Raw genomic sequence first — 17,136 nt, 5'->3', positions numbered from 1 at the left:
AAACCAATACAATGACAATCTGAGACAATCACAACTTACCAAAACAATGGCAAATTTCTCCTCCAGCTCGGTGGGGTCAGGCATGGGCACCTTCAGAGGCATGATGTGATGCTTCATCTCCGACTGGCCATCCACACTTTCTATATTACCCATTTTTGCCCGAGCAGCACTGTATCTCCTTGGTCACTTGAAACCTTGCAACCCTTCAGCCTTTTTTTTTCAGTGATAATAATCCCCAAAAAAGTATTCCAACAGTTTCATTAACGGATGAATCCAAATAATCCACTTCTCCAAACCGAGATGAAAGCCAGGCAGTGCAGTAATCTCCTATTACTGTCCCAAAATGCCATTTACACTAATTCAGGCATTTAGGTTTACAGTGTATTCCACTGTAGTTGCCCTACAAAACTTACTTTCAAAAGTAACAATAAAAGTGCAGCTGCTTTCTAATCCAGAAAGTACTCTCTGATTTGCCTGGCCAATCCATTACTTAAAAAAAGATTTCCTCCTGCGACAGATAACTTTCAAATGCCGACCAACAGTTACTTAGTTCCTTCTCAACTTTCTTGGCTACGACGTGTTTCCATTCATTATTGTTGTGTGATCCTGATTAAACTCTTTGCTGTTGCCTCCACTCAGAGGGCAGGTTTTCCTCTCTAGGCCCGCCCCGAGCTAGTGGGAGGAGGCGCGTCTGTTTGCTCAAACACCTGTCAATCACCTCCTAGTCTGATGCACCGCCCCTCACATCTGCAGGCAGTCAGTTCACATGCAGCTGGAAGGAAATGTGGCTTTGTCAGCGCTTTATCATAACCTAGTGGCAACGCATGATTATGACATTCAATCGAAATGCAAATTTTGAAGATTCAAACCTCTGCAAGGAAACAATGCCAAGAAACTGGTTTGATTCATGAGAGTGCAAACTTTAATCAACAACTTCAAAAGCTGATACATGATGATATGTTCAAATTATGTCAAAGCACAGCAGTTCTCTTCTTTAGTTGCGACAGTAAACACTATTTTTTATTTCATTACCACAAATCAGTCTGTACGTCTTTGTGGTGAGGTGACAGTGGTGGAACAGTGGAGGCTGTACCACCACCTGCCTACAATATTTGCAAACTTCTCATAAGATCATAACTGTTTCGCTTGAAAAATAAAGTATAACAGCCGACAGCGTCAGCTTGTTGCATTTAGCGCTTACAAACACGTACAAACACAAAGAAGCATGGGTGTTAAAACACAAGCCATGATTTTTCCATATCTACAAAGTTTTCTCTTCATAAAAGCACAGTGATTTAGACTCTGCTTACAGTATCATACCTCTGTTTTCAGTGGTAAGTGTGAGGGTCTAGGTTTTTAATACTTTGATTTACAAAAGTAACTTTTTCTCTGAGAGCTCTGGTTAAAACATATAAAACTTCATTTGGAACATAATCAATAAACACTGACAAACTGTGCACGGTTTTGTAATACTTAAGGCAATAATATAAACACATATAAACAAGGTTAATATTGGGAATTGTTTGAAGATTGTAAAAAATTAAATTAAAAGGATTCTCTTTCAGTTTTGCTGGATGCTGTAAATTTGTAAAACATTGTCATTACCTTTGGATATTATCCACTGCATAAGCCCTTTTGTAAATAAAATTCAAAGAGGACTTTTACGTGCTTTTAAACATATATAAACTTGGTAGGTTGTGCAACATAGCTGCATTATTATCAAATATCTATTCAGCCAAAATATTCTACTGAAGAATGTGTCCGAGACATCGTGGATCCAGCACAGTGAACACTATGAATGATAAGCTACATGTAAAGTTTCCTCTCATAAATACTGATGGACTGTGTTTTTGTGCAACAGATATGTTGTCTTTCCTTTTTTTTCTTCAGTGATGGTAGAAGTTTTCATTTAAGCTGAATATACAAACACAGAAATCACAGATCACAAGCAACACTTAATGCTATATAGTACTGAAGATCAGCATTGATTCTTCTAATTGGCCTCAGGGACCAAATCATACCTGGAAAAAACAGAAAGGAGACAATTTGTGGGTTATACAACCGCTTGGATAAAGTCATGATTTTATATAAATGTGTTGATACAGCTCCTTTATTATTCAATGCTCAGTAGATGTTTAAATCATTACCACTGCGTGACACCAGTCTTGAGGTCAATTTGGTCCAGGTCCAGCTGCAACTGAGGACAACAAGGAAAAACAAGATATCATGTCGCACATCTCTGGTATCTGGTGATAATCACTATGTCACACTAAGAAATTTATATGAGCTTGGGCAATAACTAATAAGTGAATTTCTGATGTGATAAATCATATATACCTTGCCAATAAGCTCCCTCTCTCTGCTCATGAAAGAGACATTGTTCTTCACAGACAGATCCAGTCTTCTCTGAATGGACTCCTCCAGGGAAAAATCAAAGTCAAACCTACAGAGAGAAAGAGAAATTTAGCATTATCATGCTTCAGTCACTATTACATATCACAGTTTCATTTGTTGGTCTTACCTCTCGTTGAATTCTGGGTTGAGGTCTCTCTTCTTGGTGGCAGTTCTTCTCTTGGTGGTGGCCTTCTTGTCAGGCAGCAGGATGAAGGAAACATAAGGGTCTGCACTGTCCTTGGAGCAGGATGCAAGGGATCTGTCATAGAGATCACATTTACAACTTATGATTGTACCGACTGCTCCAGATCAGGAATATGATGATAAAAGGGCACATTTGTGTCATATACAGACCTGCAGGCATGAACAGTGATAAAAAGCCTGCCTTCCTCTGTGGAATAGCTGATGGTAAGCTTCACCTGGCCTGCGGTGCCTGCGTTATCGCTGCCTCTAAAAGACACAGTGTAGAAAATAATAGTTCTTGATATAATAATATCAATATATAGCAAAAAGTTACAAACCAGCAGCAGGCATTTAGAATTGGTGTTTTAATAGAATTAAATACATTTGAAAGAGCCTACTAAGAAAATCCAGACATCTTCTATCTCAACAGCGGATGCAGTAACTGCACAATGGGGCTTTGATGCTAGTGTGTATGACTCACATGGGGAATCCACCTCTGTGTCTGAGGTCTAGATGAGAAGGGTCCCACTTGGGGACCATTTCAACGCCATTGCCGTCATTGCCTCCGTCCCCTGGAGCCTTACGACACACTGCCAGTTGAGTGTCCAAGATCTGCAAGACATACAGAATTGAACTCAGCACAACATTGCTGCTGCTGCTGCATAATAATAATAATCTTGTATCTTATGTCGGAATAATGAGTCCGTTCTACAGACTTGTAGACTGATGGAGCCAAACTTGTAGTTCTTGGAAAATTATACAGCTGCAATCATGAGCTCTTGAAGGGGAAATACACAGTGGAATACTGGTACACTTTAACACAGCATCAATCTGTGATCTTCTGCAACACTGTGGAATAAACTCCCCCTTAGTATCAGATCTGCTGAGTCTATGACTCATTTAAAAAAGCTTTTAAAAACCCACCTGTACAGACTGGCATTTGTATGACATTTTATAATATCTATTCAAGTGGTTTTATGTTGTTCTTTTTATGTTTTGTTTTTTTCTCTCTACGCTAGACCACTATTTGAAATCCCTGTTTTTATTGAATTTTCAAAGTTTGCATTCATGTATATTATCTATCTCTATTTGACAATGTAACATTGCTGAAATTGCAACTATATTTTTTGAAACTGAATTTTGTGAAGCACCTTTTAAGTCTGGTTTTGAATGGACTCACATGTCAGTCTCTACATGCTTTGCACACAGAGACTGAGGACAATCTCCCAGGTTTTATTGTTAAAACTAGGTGTAAACAATACCAACGTCTTTAGGTCGAGTAAGTAACTACCTTTAGTTCAAGTAACTACTATTACTACTATTTAGAAATTCCCAGAATCTGGTCGGCAGAAATCTCCAATTGTCTTATATTGCAAGACTAGGTTTTGAAAGATGCTACATATGTGCACATTTCACAGTTAAATACAATTATTACAAATGCAGAGACGGCTGTATTATCTTTAGTCTGCATAATATTCTGTAACACACGCTGTTTATCACATGTTAGACCAAGAGTAAATTATGTTACAGGATACTGTAAACTACAGTGTTCATGGTAAATGGACTGTACTTATATAGCGCCTTTCTAGTCTTTTCGACCACTCAAAGCGCTTTACACTACAACTCATTCACCCCATTCACACACATTCATACACTGATGGCAGGGGCTACCACGCAAGGTGCCAACCTGCACATCAGGTGGAAGTTAACCATTTACACACATTCATACACAGTTGGCACAGCAACAGGAGCAATTTGGGGTTAAGTGTCTTGCCCAAGGACACATCGACATGTGGACTGGAGGAGCTGGGAATTGAACCGCCAATCTTCCAATTGGAGGATGACCGTTCTACCTCCTGAGCCACAGTCACCCCAGTCGCCCCTTCAGTGTATTATAGTATTGGTTATATATACTTAAACCTAACAAGTGATATAGTACAGAATAAATCACAATCAGGATATTGCTAATACAGTATGGCCCAGTGAACATAAGCAGGATGTTTTGTCAGTACCTTGAGCGTGGCCCTCATCAGTATCTGGCTCTCTGGCAGAGCTCCATCGAGGATGAGCCAGCGGTCCAGCACCAAGCCCGGCTCAGCCAGCACCTCTCTGAGAGGAAGTGTCAAGGACCCAAGAGCCTGGCCCCAGCTGTGGGAGAGCTACACACACAAATAGATACACAAATCTTTCTATAGACTGTGTTTTATTTTATTTGTATAAAATACCACCTAAGACACACAGTGGCTTTCAAAACCTAATAAATGGTTTTCCAATTTCATCTGCCTTACAGGAGGGTAAAAAAAAGTATAAATACAAATGCATTTAATGATGCTCACCTTGACTGTGAGTGTTTCATCTCTGGGATCACGGACCAAAAAGTGAAAGGCTTCGTCCCATCGAGGGGATGTGGAACGTTCACAAATCTTTAGAAAGAACAATCAAACAGGAGAAAATCATGACTCTTGTCAAACAACAGTTTTTTTTTGCTGCAAACACACACTCAGCTCAGATATCATGATGCTACCTTGGTTCGATAAGAAACACCCTTGAGGATAATCTCAGCCCCAACTTTTGGCTCCTTTCCACTTTTCTTCAGCTGAAATCACACACAAAGAATCATGTAATCCAATAATGTTATGAGCATCTTCCACTAAAACTACAACAAAGATTACAACAGCAAATAAATATGCAACTTCAATTGCACACAATGCTCTATATGCTCTAAATACACTCTCACTAAAACCAAATGTTGTAGTTCTCTCTTTTTGGTGAGGAAAAAACACATCATAGTAACAACAGGAGAGCCCCAAGGACTCATAGACATGATCTTACTGGCAGGCCGTGGGCATGTTCCACATACACAAACAGCACAGCTGCTGATGGCACAACCTTGTTCTGGTATGATTTCTGCGACTGGAACTGCAGGATCTGTTGGAGCAGAGAAAATCAGGGGAGTTTTAATAAGACTTATTATGCAATAAGAAAGTTACAACATAAACAAATGTACGGCAAGGCATATGCAAACATATGTTCATTCTCCATTTTAAACTACATGCTTACAGTACAAATTACTCTCTAAACCCGAGTCCCTCACAGTCGAACAATATTCAAACATCAGTAATGCTTGAAAACGCTTGAATCTAACCTGCTCCAGTCTGGGTAGGTCAGACACTCTGGGCATCCACTCCAGCACCAGATGAACTCGGCCTGACTTCACATCATTCAGAGTATACCACTGTAACATGAGTGGCACAGAAACAATAAGGTTATGACATAAAAATAAACCTGATTTGTACAAAAGTTGTTGAACTAATTTCAGCTGTGTCACACACCGTGTCGATGAATTGTGCACTGATGATATCACGCAAACTAAGCTTGAACCTGAAAAGATAGGACTCAATGAACATTTTATCCCCCATTTCATTTACATATTTACATATCATTTAAGACAAAGACATGCAGTGAAGGTTTCATTTGAAATGTTGGGACGCACCTTCCGAGGAAATCATCCTGATCGATGTCCTTGTCAAACAACTCAAACTGGATCTCCTGACCAGGAAGCTGGGTCAAAATCACCTAAAATCACATAAATATTGTATGAAATCTAATCTAAAACTCGATAATTCCACCAGATGTGAAGAAGGAATCTACTGCATATATCAGGCATACCTCATAAAGTTCATTCCAGGTAGGATTGAGGTTCTCTTTGATGGTGTGGCTGCGGAAGGTGATACCAGCTACACGGATCTTAACATAAGGGTCGCTCTTCCCCTTCACAATGCCCCCCATGAAGTTGTCCTTGGCAATCAGGTTTTGGGCCTCCACCAGATGGATTCGCAGCACTCCCTGTGGGCACACCAAGAACAAGAAATATGACTTTTGTGTTTTTGTTGCTGCTGTTTACCTCTTGATAGCTGTTTTGTTTTTGTTTTGTTTTTTTACCTCAGATGCAAAGTCAGGGTCGGGTGTGGTGTGCTGTGGTCGTGCTGGTTGAGGTTTAGCTGACCCACCAGACCCCATAGGATTCGGTTCCGATTTGTTTCCGCCATTACCCGTCCCGGAGCCGGAGGCTGAAGGGTGAGGAGACGGAGTTGTAGGAGTAGCATGGTCACTTAGCCATAAAACCTAGTGGAAAACAAATAGAGCTTATGGTGTGCAAATGTCAAGCTGTAAATGACTGAACACTCTTTCATGTCTGAGAAAAAGCAAGAAGCTCCCTCCTACTTCAAACAGTCACATGAGCTTTTGTAGAAACTAGGAGATTCACATCAGGATAAACACAGAAGAGAAAATGCATATTTCTGTGTGAGTGTTTTTGTGTCTCTGTACTTACAAAGACCACATGCTCTCACAAGGATAGAGACATGAGGCAGTAAGACTACTTTAGAGTTCATTTTGGGTGTTCGGGTTAAGTTGAGGCATGTACTGGTGAAAGATTACAGTTAATGAATTCATGTGTTGAAGATCATTATCTTCTGTTGGATGTTTTGGGTGTCATGAGCCTGGTGATACTTCCCTTAGCCAGAACACTACTTTGGAAGCTTGTATGATTTCAATGTCTTCCCCACAGACACTTGAGGTTCACATTCCTTCTTTATTACACTGCCCCACACATGTGAGGGCGTGCAAAGAAAAAAAGGGGGGCCTATATGTAAAATACCAACCCGTAGCACAATTTTGATGTAGATGCGGCTGGCAGAACCAGAATTCTCCAGCTGGAACCACTGGTCCATGTTGAGTTCATGGGTTGCCAGAAGACGGGCCAGAGAGATGGTCAGACTGCCCAGGGAAAATGCACGATCATCATCTTTCACCTGATTTAGAAACACAGGAACAGAACATGTGAAGCTAGGATGAGAACCAGGAAAGGCAATTATCATGATGGGAAAACGGACATAAAAGGATAAGAGCATTGGCGTGCAGTTTACAGAGAAATTACAGACAATAAGCAGATACATATAAAACCAGAGAGAAAATGTATGTATTCAGTGTACTAATCACCTCCACACCTTGGGAGTAGCAGTATAAGCTTTACAGCTAGCTTAATCGGTGTGCTAAATCTTTACACATCGAATGACTTACTTGAATGTCAATGTCTTGTTTGCGAGGATCCTGAATGAAGAAAGTAAAGGCATCTTCCCACACAGGGCTGCTGGTCCCATAGCAAGTCTGCAGTAAAAAGAGGAAAACATTCATTATGCGTACAGTTTAGTTTACGTACTAACAAAAAGTTATATTTAAACTTACCTTGCTCTCTTTAGTTGTATCCTGAATGGAAATTTGCACCATTGGGCTCGGTTCCTTATTGCCTTTTCTCATCTGAAACATATTAAATACATAGATGTGGTAAATAGATAGATAGATGAAAATTCAAAGCACATCACATGTTGGAGCCTCAAATAGTATTAACCTTACCGGGAGCGCATGAGCTTGATCAAGATAGATGGCTAGGATGGCGGCAGATGGAGGATCAGCCGTCTTACTGGTCAGGTTCTGGTTGGTCTGGATCACCTGGAGGAAGAATAACAGAAATGAAAAGGACGTATGGAAAATGATCTAAAAAATCTCATTAAAGACAGCAATCCTTATGTTTGGATGCAGCAAACATATCATTTTACTTGAACAAATTGATGAAGAGTGTGTTATTTTAACTAATGTATTGTTTGACATTGAAATTAAATTAAATCTATATCTTGCATTCAGGTGAAACACACACAGTCTTATATATAAAATACATAAAATACATAATGAAAATATGTCAAATTAAATGCTGAAACCAATCCCACTTAAGGTGACAGCATAACATGAAATACATCCACCATCGTCTTCCAACCTAAAGGTGCCACTTAAATATTTTTTAGGATGTAATCTTTTATGTCATTCTTTATCAGAATTTTGCAAATGATATTAAGATTACATTTTGTTTAATTTTTGTTTAATTCTGTCTTTTATTGTTGGCCAGGAAATGTGAACATTTGATTTATTTTTTATTTTATTTTATTTTACTCTCAATGAGGCTTTTCTGGTTAAATATATTTGACCCAAATCTGTCACAGTGTGAGAAAACAAATACTCACGAACAAATGACAAGTATAAAGCCACATAATAAGTTTGACTTTTTGATCTCACTCAGTAAATATCATGGCACAGGGCATCCGGTTGGTTGTGTGTTTTAAGATGTGTGACATGTGATCCAATTCTGTCATTACCCTCTCTCCTTGTGTTTGCTGTCTCTTTATACTGTCATACTATCACATCAAGGATAAATGCCACAAGTAAATAAATATCATGGTATTACCCTATAGAAATACTGAAAATGATTAGTGTTTCAGTTTTGTACACATTTCTACCCAAAGTTCTGGGTTGGTCCAAAAAAGAAATTGCGTAGCATTAGGGTGCTCACCTCACTCAGTCTGTCAGCAGAGGACAGCAGAGAGAGCCATTCCAGCCGGAGGTGAACACTGCCGGTTGAGACGTCCTTCAGATTGAACCACTGTTTACAAAAACAGAGGGTTCATTAAGTGCACATTTTTTCTCATCTAGAGAAGTTCTTTGAGCATGGACAGGATGCCAGGATTAAATATGGTGCAATCAGAGCAGGTCACAAGGAAGCACATGGAGTCCAGTGTCACATGCTATCAGGATTACTGCAGAGGATGTTTTCCTGTGCAAAACAATGTGATGACTGTATTCATGTGATTAGTTTTTATCTTTTCAAACATAAGCCTTTCTACTTACATCATCCACAACTCTGGCCTTCTTTACAATATCAAGATCCACTTTGACCCTGAAAGAGAGACAGATAGAGAGAGAATCAATGAAGCCACGAATTAAAGAGACAAAGGTGCCCCAAATGTCTACAGAATCATGGCCCAACATGCAGAGATGGAAATGACATGAGAAGCACATACTGCAGAGACAGAGTAAATGGATGAGAATGGGTAAGCTACCTCCCCAGGAAGTCATCCTGGTCTGGGTCTTTGTCAAACACTTCCACTTCCAACTCTTGACCAGGTACTTCATGGACAATCACCTGACACACACACATACACATAAATGGACAAATACACAACACACACAACAAATATACAAATATAGATACAGGCACACATGACACAATAACACAAGGACATACAAACAGAATCACAATGGCAAGAACATTTAACCATTGTGCTAGATAGATGTTAGTAATTTACTATATATTCAGTGTTTGACTCATATTTCATTTGACTCAAATTTGTTTCTCAAACGACAAATGTGTCCCTGAGAGAGCAGTTTTTGTAAGACCTGCTTATGTCGGAAAATGCAGCTTCCAGTTACCAAAGAATTAGATGAAAGTGATTATCTCTGAAGTGCTAGTGACAATCAAAGACTTAGTGCATTCCTTAAGAAGCAAGGACACCAAGCTATAACTATCAGCACACAAGTTGGCGGGAAGCACAGCACTTGAATATCAAGGCAAAGTATATCTCGTGTTTCAGGTATATTTTCTTTCCTCGCATCCCCTCTCACCTCATACATCTCCCTCCACTGGGGGTTCAGGTTACTGTCCACGTGATGAGAGGTGAAAATCTGGGTTCCCACGCGTATCACGGCATACGGGTCTGACTTCCCATCAATCAGGCCTTTGATTACTGTATCCTTGGCAGTCAGGTCCTCAGCCTCCAGCAGATGGATACGCACAACTCCCTAGCATGTGCATACATGCAGGAAAACACATCCATGCACAAAGATAATCAAAACGTTAGTCAGCTAGCTTCCTCACAAACCACAGGTCCATGTTTTTCAGTCACAATGTGAATTTACTGCATGACATCCAGACTATGTGTTTGCTTGCTGAGGCAGGTTTGCTTCAGTCAATGTGGGTCCATTTTGCTCCAGGCCATTCAATTATTGAGAAATTTACCCTTGGGAGAGGGGAGCGGAGCTGCGCAACGTGCAGGTCGGCCACCAGGGGAACAGTGAGACGGTTGGGGAGCACCAGGAAGGAGGCTATTGCATCCATTATCATAGTGTCCGACATGGCACTGTAAATGAATGCAAGGACGATTTTGGGGACACACAGGGGAGGGACACACAGACAAACAGACAGATGCTATACTACTGTTGACCATGTGAACATGCATAAATAACATGATATTCAGGTTACAGAACCAATAGGACACACCCATTGGCTAAAGATGAGGACAGCTTTCTGTGAAATCATGTTTACAGGAGGAATACAATTTTAAAATTAATGACAAACTGTCATTGAAAACATTACCAGAGGGAAGTGATCTAATTTACGCCTCTGATAATGCTTTAATTGTATTTTTACAAAAGTACATCATATAAAATCATAACACAAACAGTGTAGTATTGGCCACCATACAATTACACTGAGTATGACTATTGTTCACATTTTATTGTTAATATCCTATCTAATTGTACCGTAGTTGATTTTTTACACTGTCCGCATTCTGACATTACATAATGTGCCTTAAAAAACTACCTGAATACAAAAGCATGGAGTCATTATATAACAAGGTGAATAAATATAAGAGCACTAGTATGGCATAAATTTCTTAAAACTTAAAGGACAAGGCTGGCATTGTTCAGTATGTTTGTTATTATCAACAAACCCTATGAAAGGAATAAAACCAACCATGTGTTACTGTGTCTCTTTATACTTTTAACTTCTCTATCATGTCTGTGGCACTTTGGCCTAAGTATATTTTTTTGAAACATTCATGAATACATAGTTTGTTTGTTTTTTAAAAAGCTACCGTTATCAGATAAAAGGTAATTTCCTAAAACTGCTGGTCACTGTAGTTTTAAGCAACCATTACTCAAACAGGAGTAAACAACACATTTTTGGGGAACTAGTTTCAGCTACAGACAAAAACCCATTTGGACATCAAATTGTTAAGTTGTGAGGAACTATTTATTTATTTTCTCTATAGACAATGTAAGGTGACTTGAAGGTGGCTTGATAGGGGATGAAATTCAAAGGCTTAACAGCTGCGTTTTTGGTCAATAATTGGGTTCTATTGTGCAGAGACATAGCCTTATCAGACTTTGGATACACAAGCAATACTTGTTAGTAGGATCAGTTCATTGTTGATTTTGGTCTTTTGGTGAGACTTGTCAACCATAACAAAATATAGGATGTCGCCACCCTTATCCTTTAAGGATTTAACCACACAGATCTGTTACTGAACAGAAGTCCTGCTGTTTGATTTGGATCTCCTTTGAGTTTCTGCAATTGTGATAGACAGACACAACAGAGTGTGGCTACACCCTAAGAGATCTAACCAGTGCTCTATCCTCATCAACTCACTTCAGCCCAGGGATATCCAGCAGGTTGGTCAGCCCGGTCCAGTTGATGTCCAGTTTCTATGACAAATTTAAATAAAGGCATATGAATACAGTGAAGTACAAAACTTGAAAGTAGTCAGATTTGGTGTTACACTCACAGGCCTGCGGATGAAAAACATTGTGATGGCTCCAACCAGTGGCACGTCTCCAATAAGAGGCTCAAGGATCACACGTAGCTTCCCATGGAGCTAGAGAGAGAAGAAGTGAATACTGATAGGATGCTTTTAGGACACTTAACTATGACTACTAATGCAGGAATATCTTGATATTTGTTCTTATACCTGGACTCCTTTAACCCCAGCTTTGCAGAAGTACTTTTTAATTTCCACATTGATCTCGACATCGCCGGCATAGCTGTAAGTAGAATAGCAGAGACAGATCATGAGATACATATTTAACCACAGGAAGCAGCTACATCAGTCATGATAGATTGCGACACATCAACATGATCTGCTTAATGATAAAGAATTTCTCACTGCCTGACTGGTTGCTTTTACAAAATAAACAACATGAAATAACGAAATAATAAAAGCGGTGCATTACCTCAGGTACAAATCCAACATAACTTGTCTCTTATCCTGTTCTGTGTGAGCCTTTACACCAACCACCTTCAAAGCCTGTGAAAAGCAACAACTGCTATTATACAGCGCAAACAAGACTGATAAGTGCTTATGAAGTCACATTAGCAAAGATGCACATGAAGATTATGATTCTGTCTAATTATATCAGTCATCAGTCATCAGTCTCTCTGCTTGTAATGAACAAGCTTATGAGAACGGCTCTGTAATACATGCAGTATATATTAACCCCATTAATATCCTGGGCTCCACTGTATTTTCTTGGTCACAGCAGATTTACAGAATGAATTGCAGCTTTTCTGACAGGCCATTCACATACCTTGTCTCCTATGTTGACCTTGGTGAAGCTGAGTGTCTGCAGATGAATGCTGGAGGCGCGGATGGAAGGAGCGATGGTCTCTACCAGCAACTTCTCCAGATACTGGCCAACAAAAGGCCAAGCCTGCTGCAGGATCTACATGAGAGAACATATGGTCATTTGCTGTTGTTTTTCTTGGCAGATTTGAATACAGAAAAACATGGTGCAATGTTTTATTAGTACACACACAGGATGCCGTCATAAATCAATACAAGTAATACATGTGGTTCATGTTTGCATCCATGGTGATAAAATGATGTGCAACAAAACATTATCATCTTGTAAAACACTTCCTATGAATAAAAAAATGTGTTACCAGAACATGATAGCAAATAACAACGAACCATAAACACACATAGACAAGAACACTACTCACAAAGCTGTGACCACAAACTATTTGCCTTGTGGCTAAAAGGTGCTAACAGAAGACACAATCGAAAAAGTGAACTGCACAACCATTAATAATAAAGCGAGGATGGTAATGTATTAACTCAAATTGTGCCATTCAATTAGTACGTTTGGAGTAAAATTTAGGGCTACAACTATTAATTCCATTACAGATTAATCTGTCAGTTATTTTCTTAATTACTTGATTAATAGTTGGTCTATTAAATGTTGATCATTGTTTCCCAGAAGGTCTTCAAATGTCTTCTTTTTGTTCTGACCAACAGTCCACAACCCAAAGATATTTAGTTTGCTATCACGGGAAAATAATAAATATATAAACCAGAAAATATAGATATTTGAGAATGTGAAATCAAGTAATTTTGTCATTTTTTTGTTCAAGATTATTCAATTGATGAATTGATGATCAAAATTATTTTGTTGATCAACTAATCGTTGCAGATCTAGTACAATAAAAAATAAAAAATCATCAGTAATGCACTATTTCATGGACCAATGATTTCCTATGAGATTCACAAACAGATTTAGGTAATTTGACTCTAATTATAGGGAAAGTACAGATTTGATGCAGTTCAATTAGTTAGTAAACTTTCAATTAATTAATTTCAATTAATTACTAGTGTAATACAGAGTGTATTTTAGTCAGTGCACATGTGAAATTTGTCTACAGGAAAGAATATAATTCAACATAAATGCAGAATAAAGTTCATAATCATTAATAAATATTCATTTGGGTTTAACTGGTGCATTGTTTATCAAGAAAATTCGTATTTTTCCTGTAATTAGTACCAAATTATTACATTATTCCAATTAAATTATTAGTAAATTATGGATCCATACATTTTTATGTGATGAAGGGTTAGGGTTAGGTAACAGTGTATCAGTGTTATCACTCCACCCACCCTCACACTAGTGTTAGCTTCAGCATGTCAGTGTGAGGTGTAAAAAAAGAACGAGGTTACGAGTCCTGCCAGCTACTGTTTACCTCTTGAGGCTGGTGATGCTCACAGGCTACAGCTGCAGGACTGTCCGTAAGGCTACATTATTAATGACACACTTATAACACACTTATGGACTTGATGAAGTCTATAAAGGTGCAACTCTTAACTTTTTAATTTGCATGCATTACTCACAGACAGTACCAGATCCTTCTCTTTGCAGGAACTCATGTCTGCAGGTTGTCAAATATAATAAAAGGGCTGATCCATGTTTGTTTACGGTTGCACGTGAGGAGAATAAAGTGCGAGCAGCCTGATCACATATCAGGAAGCCTGGAGGAAAGACGTGGGCTGGTGAAAGATAAGTCCAGCAAATTGCCATCCCACAATCTGGGCTTCTGTCACCAAGTTCATTATGTTTTTTTTCCCTCCAGAAAGACATTCTGTATTATTAGTATTCAAGTCCACATCTGCCCTATGCCAATGTGAGGTTACCGTACTGACAGAGACAGAGTGGCTGAGATATGATCTGTCTCTAAACTACAACAGTAGATAATCTGCCCTGATGGAGAGGCTGCAATGGGAGCCGGGTCAGTTGAAGTCTTAATATTAAATGTGAGGCAGTGGAGCAACAGTTACTCAAGTGAATCATCAACACCTTATCTCAACATAATATATTGTTTCCTGTGTTTTGCAATGAATTCTGCCGAATTAAGCAGAGCAGCTCACCATAATACAAGGTGTAGCATGTTAAAATACAAGATTTAAAAATATCAGTTCCTAATATAAAAAATATATAGCACCACAGACTGAATGCAAAGTCTGATAGGAAAAAACATGCATACCTTATTCAGCCACTCCACTTTTTCCACATCTGGAAAGTTGACCTGTGGAAAAGTGATATTGGTCAGGTATGAACTCAAATATGACAGGGTTGTGTGAAATGACCTACAGCTCTTAGCAGAGTAGTTAAAATACCTGAGATCATTTTAGTGATATGTTTCTGAGCATATGTAATATACTGCTATGAATACCCCATTTCCAATGAAACAATACCTCTAATTGAACACATAATCTCCCCAGATTTACAATCTGTTAACATGCATAAATAAAAAGTTGTGAAAGAATACAGGCCCAACAACTTAGGCTAGTTTGGTCACTGCTAAAATTTCAAGAAATCATCAAGCACATGCATGCATCAGCTTTGCAGCCAAACCACAGAGACATAGGATGTTGAGAGTGGGCCTATCTGCAATAAAAACATCCACTAACACATACACACGTGCACGCACACACTTGAACACACACACAAAGAGTTCCTCCTCTCTCCCTCTCTATCCAGATATGGTGGTCTTAGCCACTGCCTCTGCTGTGCAAGATGTTTGTGTGTCATCGTTTTTTTGGAGCCAGATAAGGTCAACCGCAGTGTAAAACGGGAAGAGGAAAACACGCACACACACACACACACACACACACACACACACACACACACACACACACACACACACACACACTCACTCAGAATCTCACCTATTGCTATAAATAATTTTTCAGTAGCTATAGACCTGCATTTTACTGTCTACTCAATGTACACTCTCTTTAACATCAGTGTCATTATTTCCACCTTTCCACCACAAAGATCTCATCTGACATTCACATTCTTCAGTGTGGCAGTGGTTCAGACTCATTCCCAAGGCACTGCACATTAAGAATGTCTAAATATGGGCCTGGTCATAGACAGGGAGAAAAAAGGAAGTTTCAGATGTCTAAACAAATAAGGATCTTACCCAGGGAGGTAAATCCCTTTTGGTTCTGAAAACCTTCTCAGTGGTGAATTCCCTCTCGTTCTCCAGAAGATACATGGCAGACTTGAGCCTCATCACTTTCTCCAGTCGACTGTGTTTCCATCCTATGTAGATCATCAGACCGAAGAGGATCACACTGATGCTGAAGCCATAATATCCAGCCAGGTACACCGGTAGAAGCGCACCCAGGCATTTTCCAAAAGACCATAGCACACTCACTGCGCGTTCTCCGGGAGGCTGGCTCGGTGAGGCCGGGGCTGCAGTCGCCGTGCCTCTGCTGATGCCCGGTTCTGCATCCGCGGGTGGCATCGCAAGATCCGTTTGACTTCACTGACTCAACCTGCGCGTCAGCTTCTTCGCTTCTGCGACTGAGTGACGAGCGCCAGTGAAGAGTTACCGCAATTTTATTGCAAAAACCATCGAGAGATGACCGATCAACTGCGGGTTTCGCTCGGTTAAATCATGATCGGAGCTTCACTCTGCTGTGCCTCTCCTGAGTTCCGCAGGGCACTTAAACTGGTTGTTGTTCCGTGTTTCATTTACGTCTAAGCTGCTCTTGCAAAGCTGGGCAAGCAAAGACCTAGACCCTTGTGGGCGGGCTCTGCTTCAAGCCCTCCTTCACATGAGATCCTGTGGAAACCCAAACCCCAGAATTAACTTTTAGCGTCATGCTCTCATACAGGAGGAGCGTATTACGGGCTGTAGGCTATGCAGAGTGGATGAATGTTTATTTTCACCAAACACACCACTAGAAGACACGTTACATTCAGAGCAACATCATTATCACCATTTGTACTAAATGAATTTCACTGTAGGTAATAATGCTTGGGCTGCTCAACCCTTTATCTTTTTTTACATAAGCAGATTAAGTCCTGCATGCGCAAGCGCTCATTTCCACTGCAGCAGCTTTGACAATTTGAGCATGACGGCACCAAAAGATGCACTGACAGAGAGGTGTATCTGTCAGCTTTTGCTCCTTTATCGAGTTACTACCAGCTGCTGTCGTGCTCATAATCTCCCCTGCCATTTTGACAGAACCAGGACATGAGCCAAATGTCACAGATACCATGTTTACGCACCAGTAAAAAGGCAATCTGAACACTTTGAGCCTAACATCA

The 17,136-nt window shown here is 39.7% G+C and overlaps 2 protein-coding genes across 5 annotated transcripts in view; both read right to left on the bottom strand.

The window, feature by feature from the left end:
* Positions 1 to 576, bottom strand: part of fmnl3 (formin-like 3) — a 31,301-nt gene extending 30,725 nt beyond the window's left edge. For all 4 annotated transcript variants that reach the window (XM_062426679.1, XM_062426680.1, XM_062426678.1 and 1 more), the window contains exon 1: positions 40 to 576. In XM_062426679.1, the coding sequence (XP_062282663.1) occupies positions 40 to 153 (114 nt within the window). In that variant the 5' untranslated portion in view covers positions 154 to 576. The remainder of the gene's footprint in view (positions 1 to 39) is intronic.
* A 323-nt stretch (positions 577 to 899) lies between these two features.
* esyt1a (extended synaptotagmin-like protein 1a) lies at positions 900 to 16,595 on the bottom strand. The gene is made up of 31 exons (XM_062426674.1): positions 16,001 to 16,595; positions 15,059 to 15,100; positions 12,832 to 12,966; positions 12,478 to 12,551; positions 12,216 to 12,288; positions 12,033 to 12,122; positions 11,897 to 11,952; positions 10,484 to 10,604; positions 10,090 to 10,266; positions 9,528 to 9,610; positions 9,316 to 9,364; positions 8,981 to 9,070; positions 7,993 to 8,088; positions 7,825 to 7,896; positions 7,660 to 7,746; positions 7,242 to 7,391; positions 6,520 to 6,702; positions 6,247 to 6,423; positions 6,071 to 6,153; positions 5,910 to 5,958; positions 5,723 to 5,812; positions 5,410 to 5,505; positions 5,102 to 5,173; positions 4,914 to 5,000; positions 4,590 to 4,736; positions 3,059 to 3,189; positions 2,749 to 2,844; positions 2,522 to 2,653; positions 2,338 to 2,443; positions 2,148 to 2,197; positions 900 to 2,021 (listed from the first exon to the last, which is right to left on the bottom strand). Exons 1-31 carry the CDS (start codon positions 16,325 to 16,327, stop codon positions 1,994 to 1,996), a joined length of 3,249 nt encoding a protein of 1,082 aa, XP_062282658.1. The 5' UTR covers positions 16,328 to 16,595; the 3' UTR covers positions 900 to 1,993.
* Positions 16,596 to 17,136: the final 541 nt, after the last annotated feature.

The sequence above is a fragment of the Scomber scombrus genome, chromosome 10 (genome assembly GCF_963691925.1).
Source record: "Scomber scombrus chromosome 10, fScoSco1.1, whole genome shotgun sequence".
Taxonomy (NCBI): Eukaryota; Metazoa; Chordata; class Actinopteri; order Scombriformes; family Scombridae; genus Scomber; species Scomber scombrus.
This window is presented reverse-complemented; position numbering and strand designations above follow the sequence as displayed.

Bases quoted from the DNA above. Each gene is read 5' to 3' on its own strand.
- esyt1a (XM_062426674.1), bottom strand. From the start codon at position 16,327: ATGCCACCCGCGGATGCAGAACCGGGCATCAGCAGAGGCACGGCGACT. The intron at 5,001-5,101 runs GTAGCATCATGA...TTCTTTCTAAAG, and splicing joins GTGTTTCTTATCGAACCAAG to ATTTGTGAACGTTCCACATC. The intron at 4,737-4,913 runs GTGAGCATCATT...TTGTGTGTGTAG, and splicing joins ATGAAACACTCACAGTCAAG to CTCTCCCACAGCTGGGGCCA.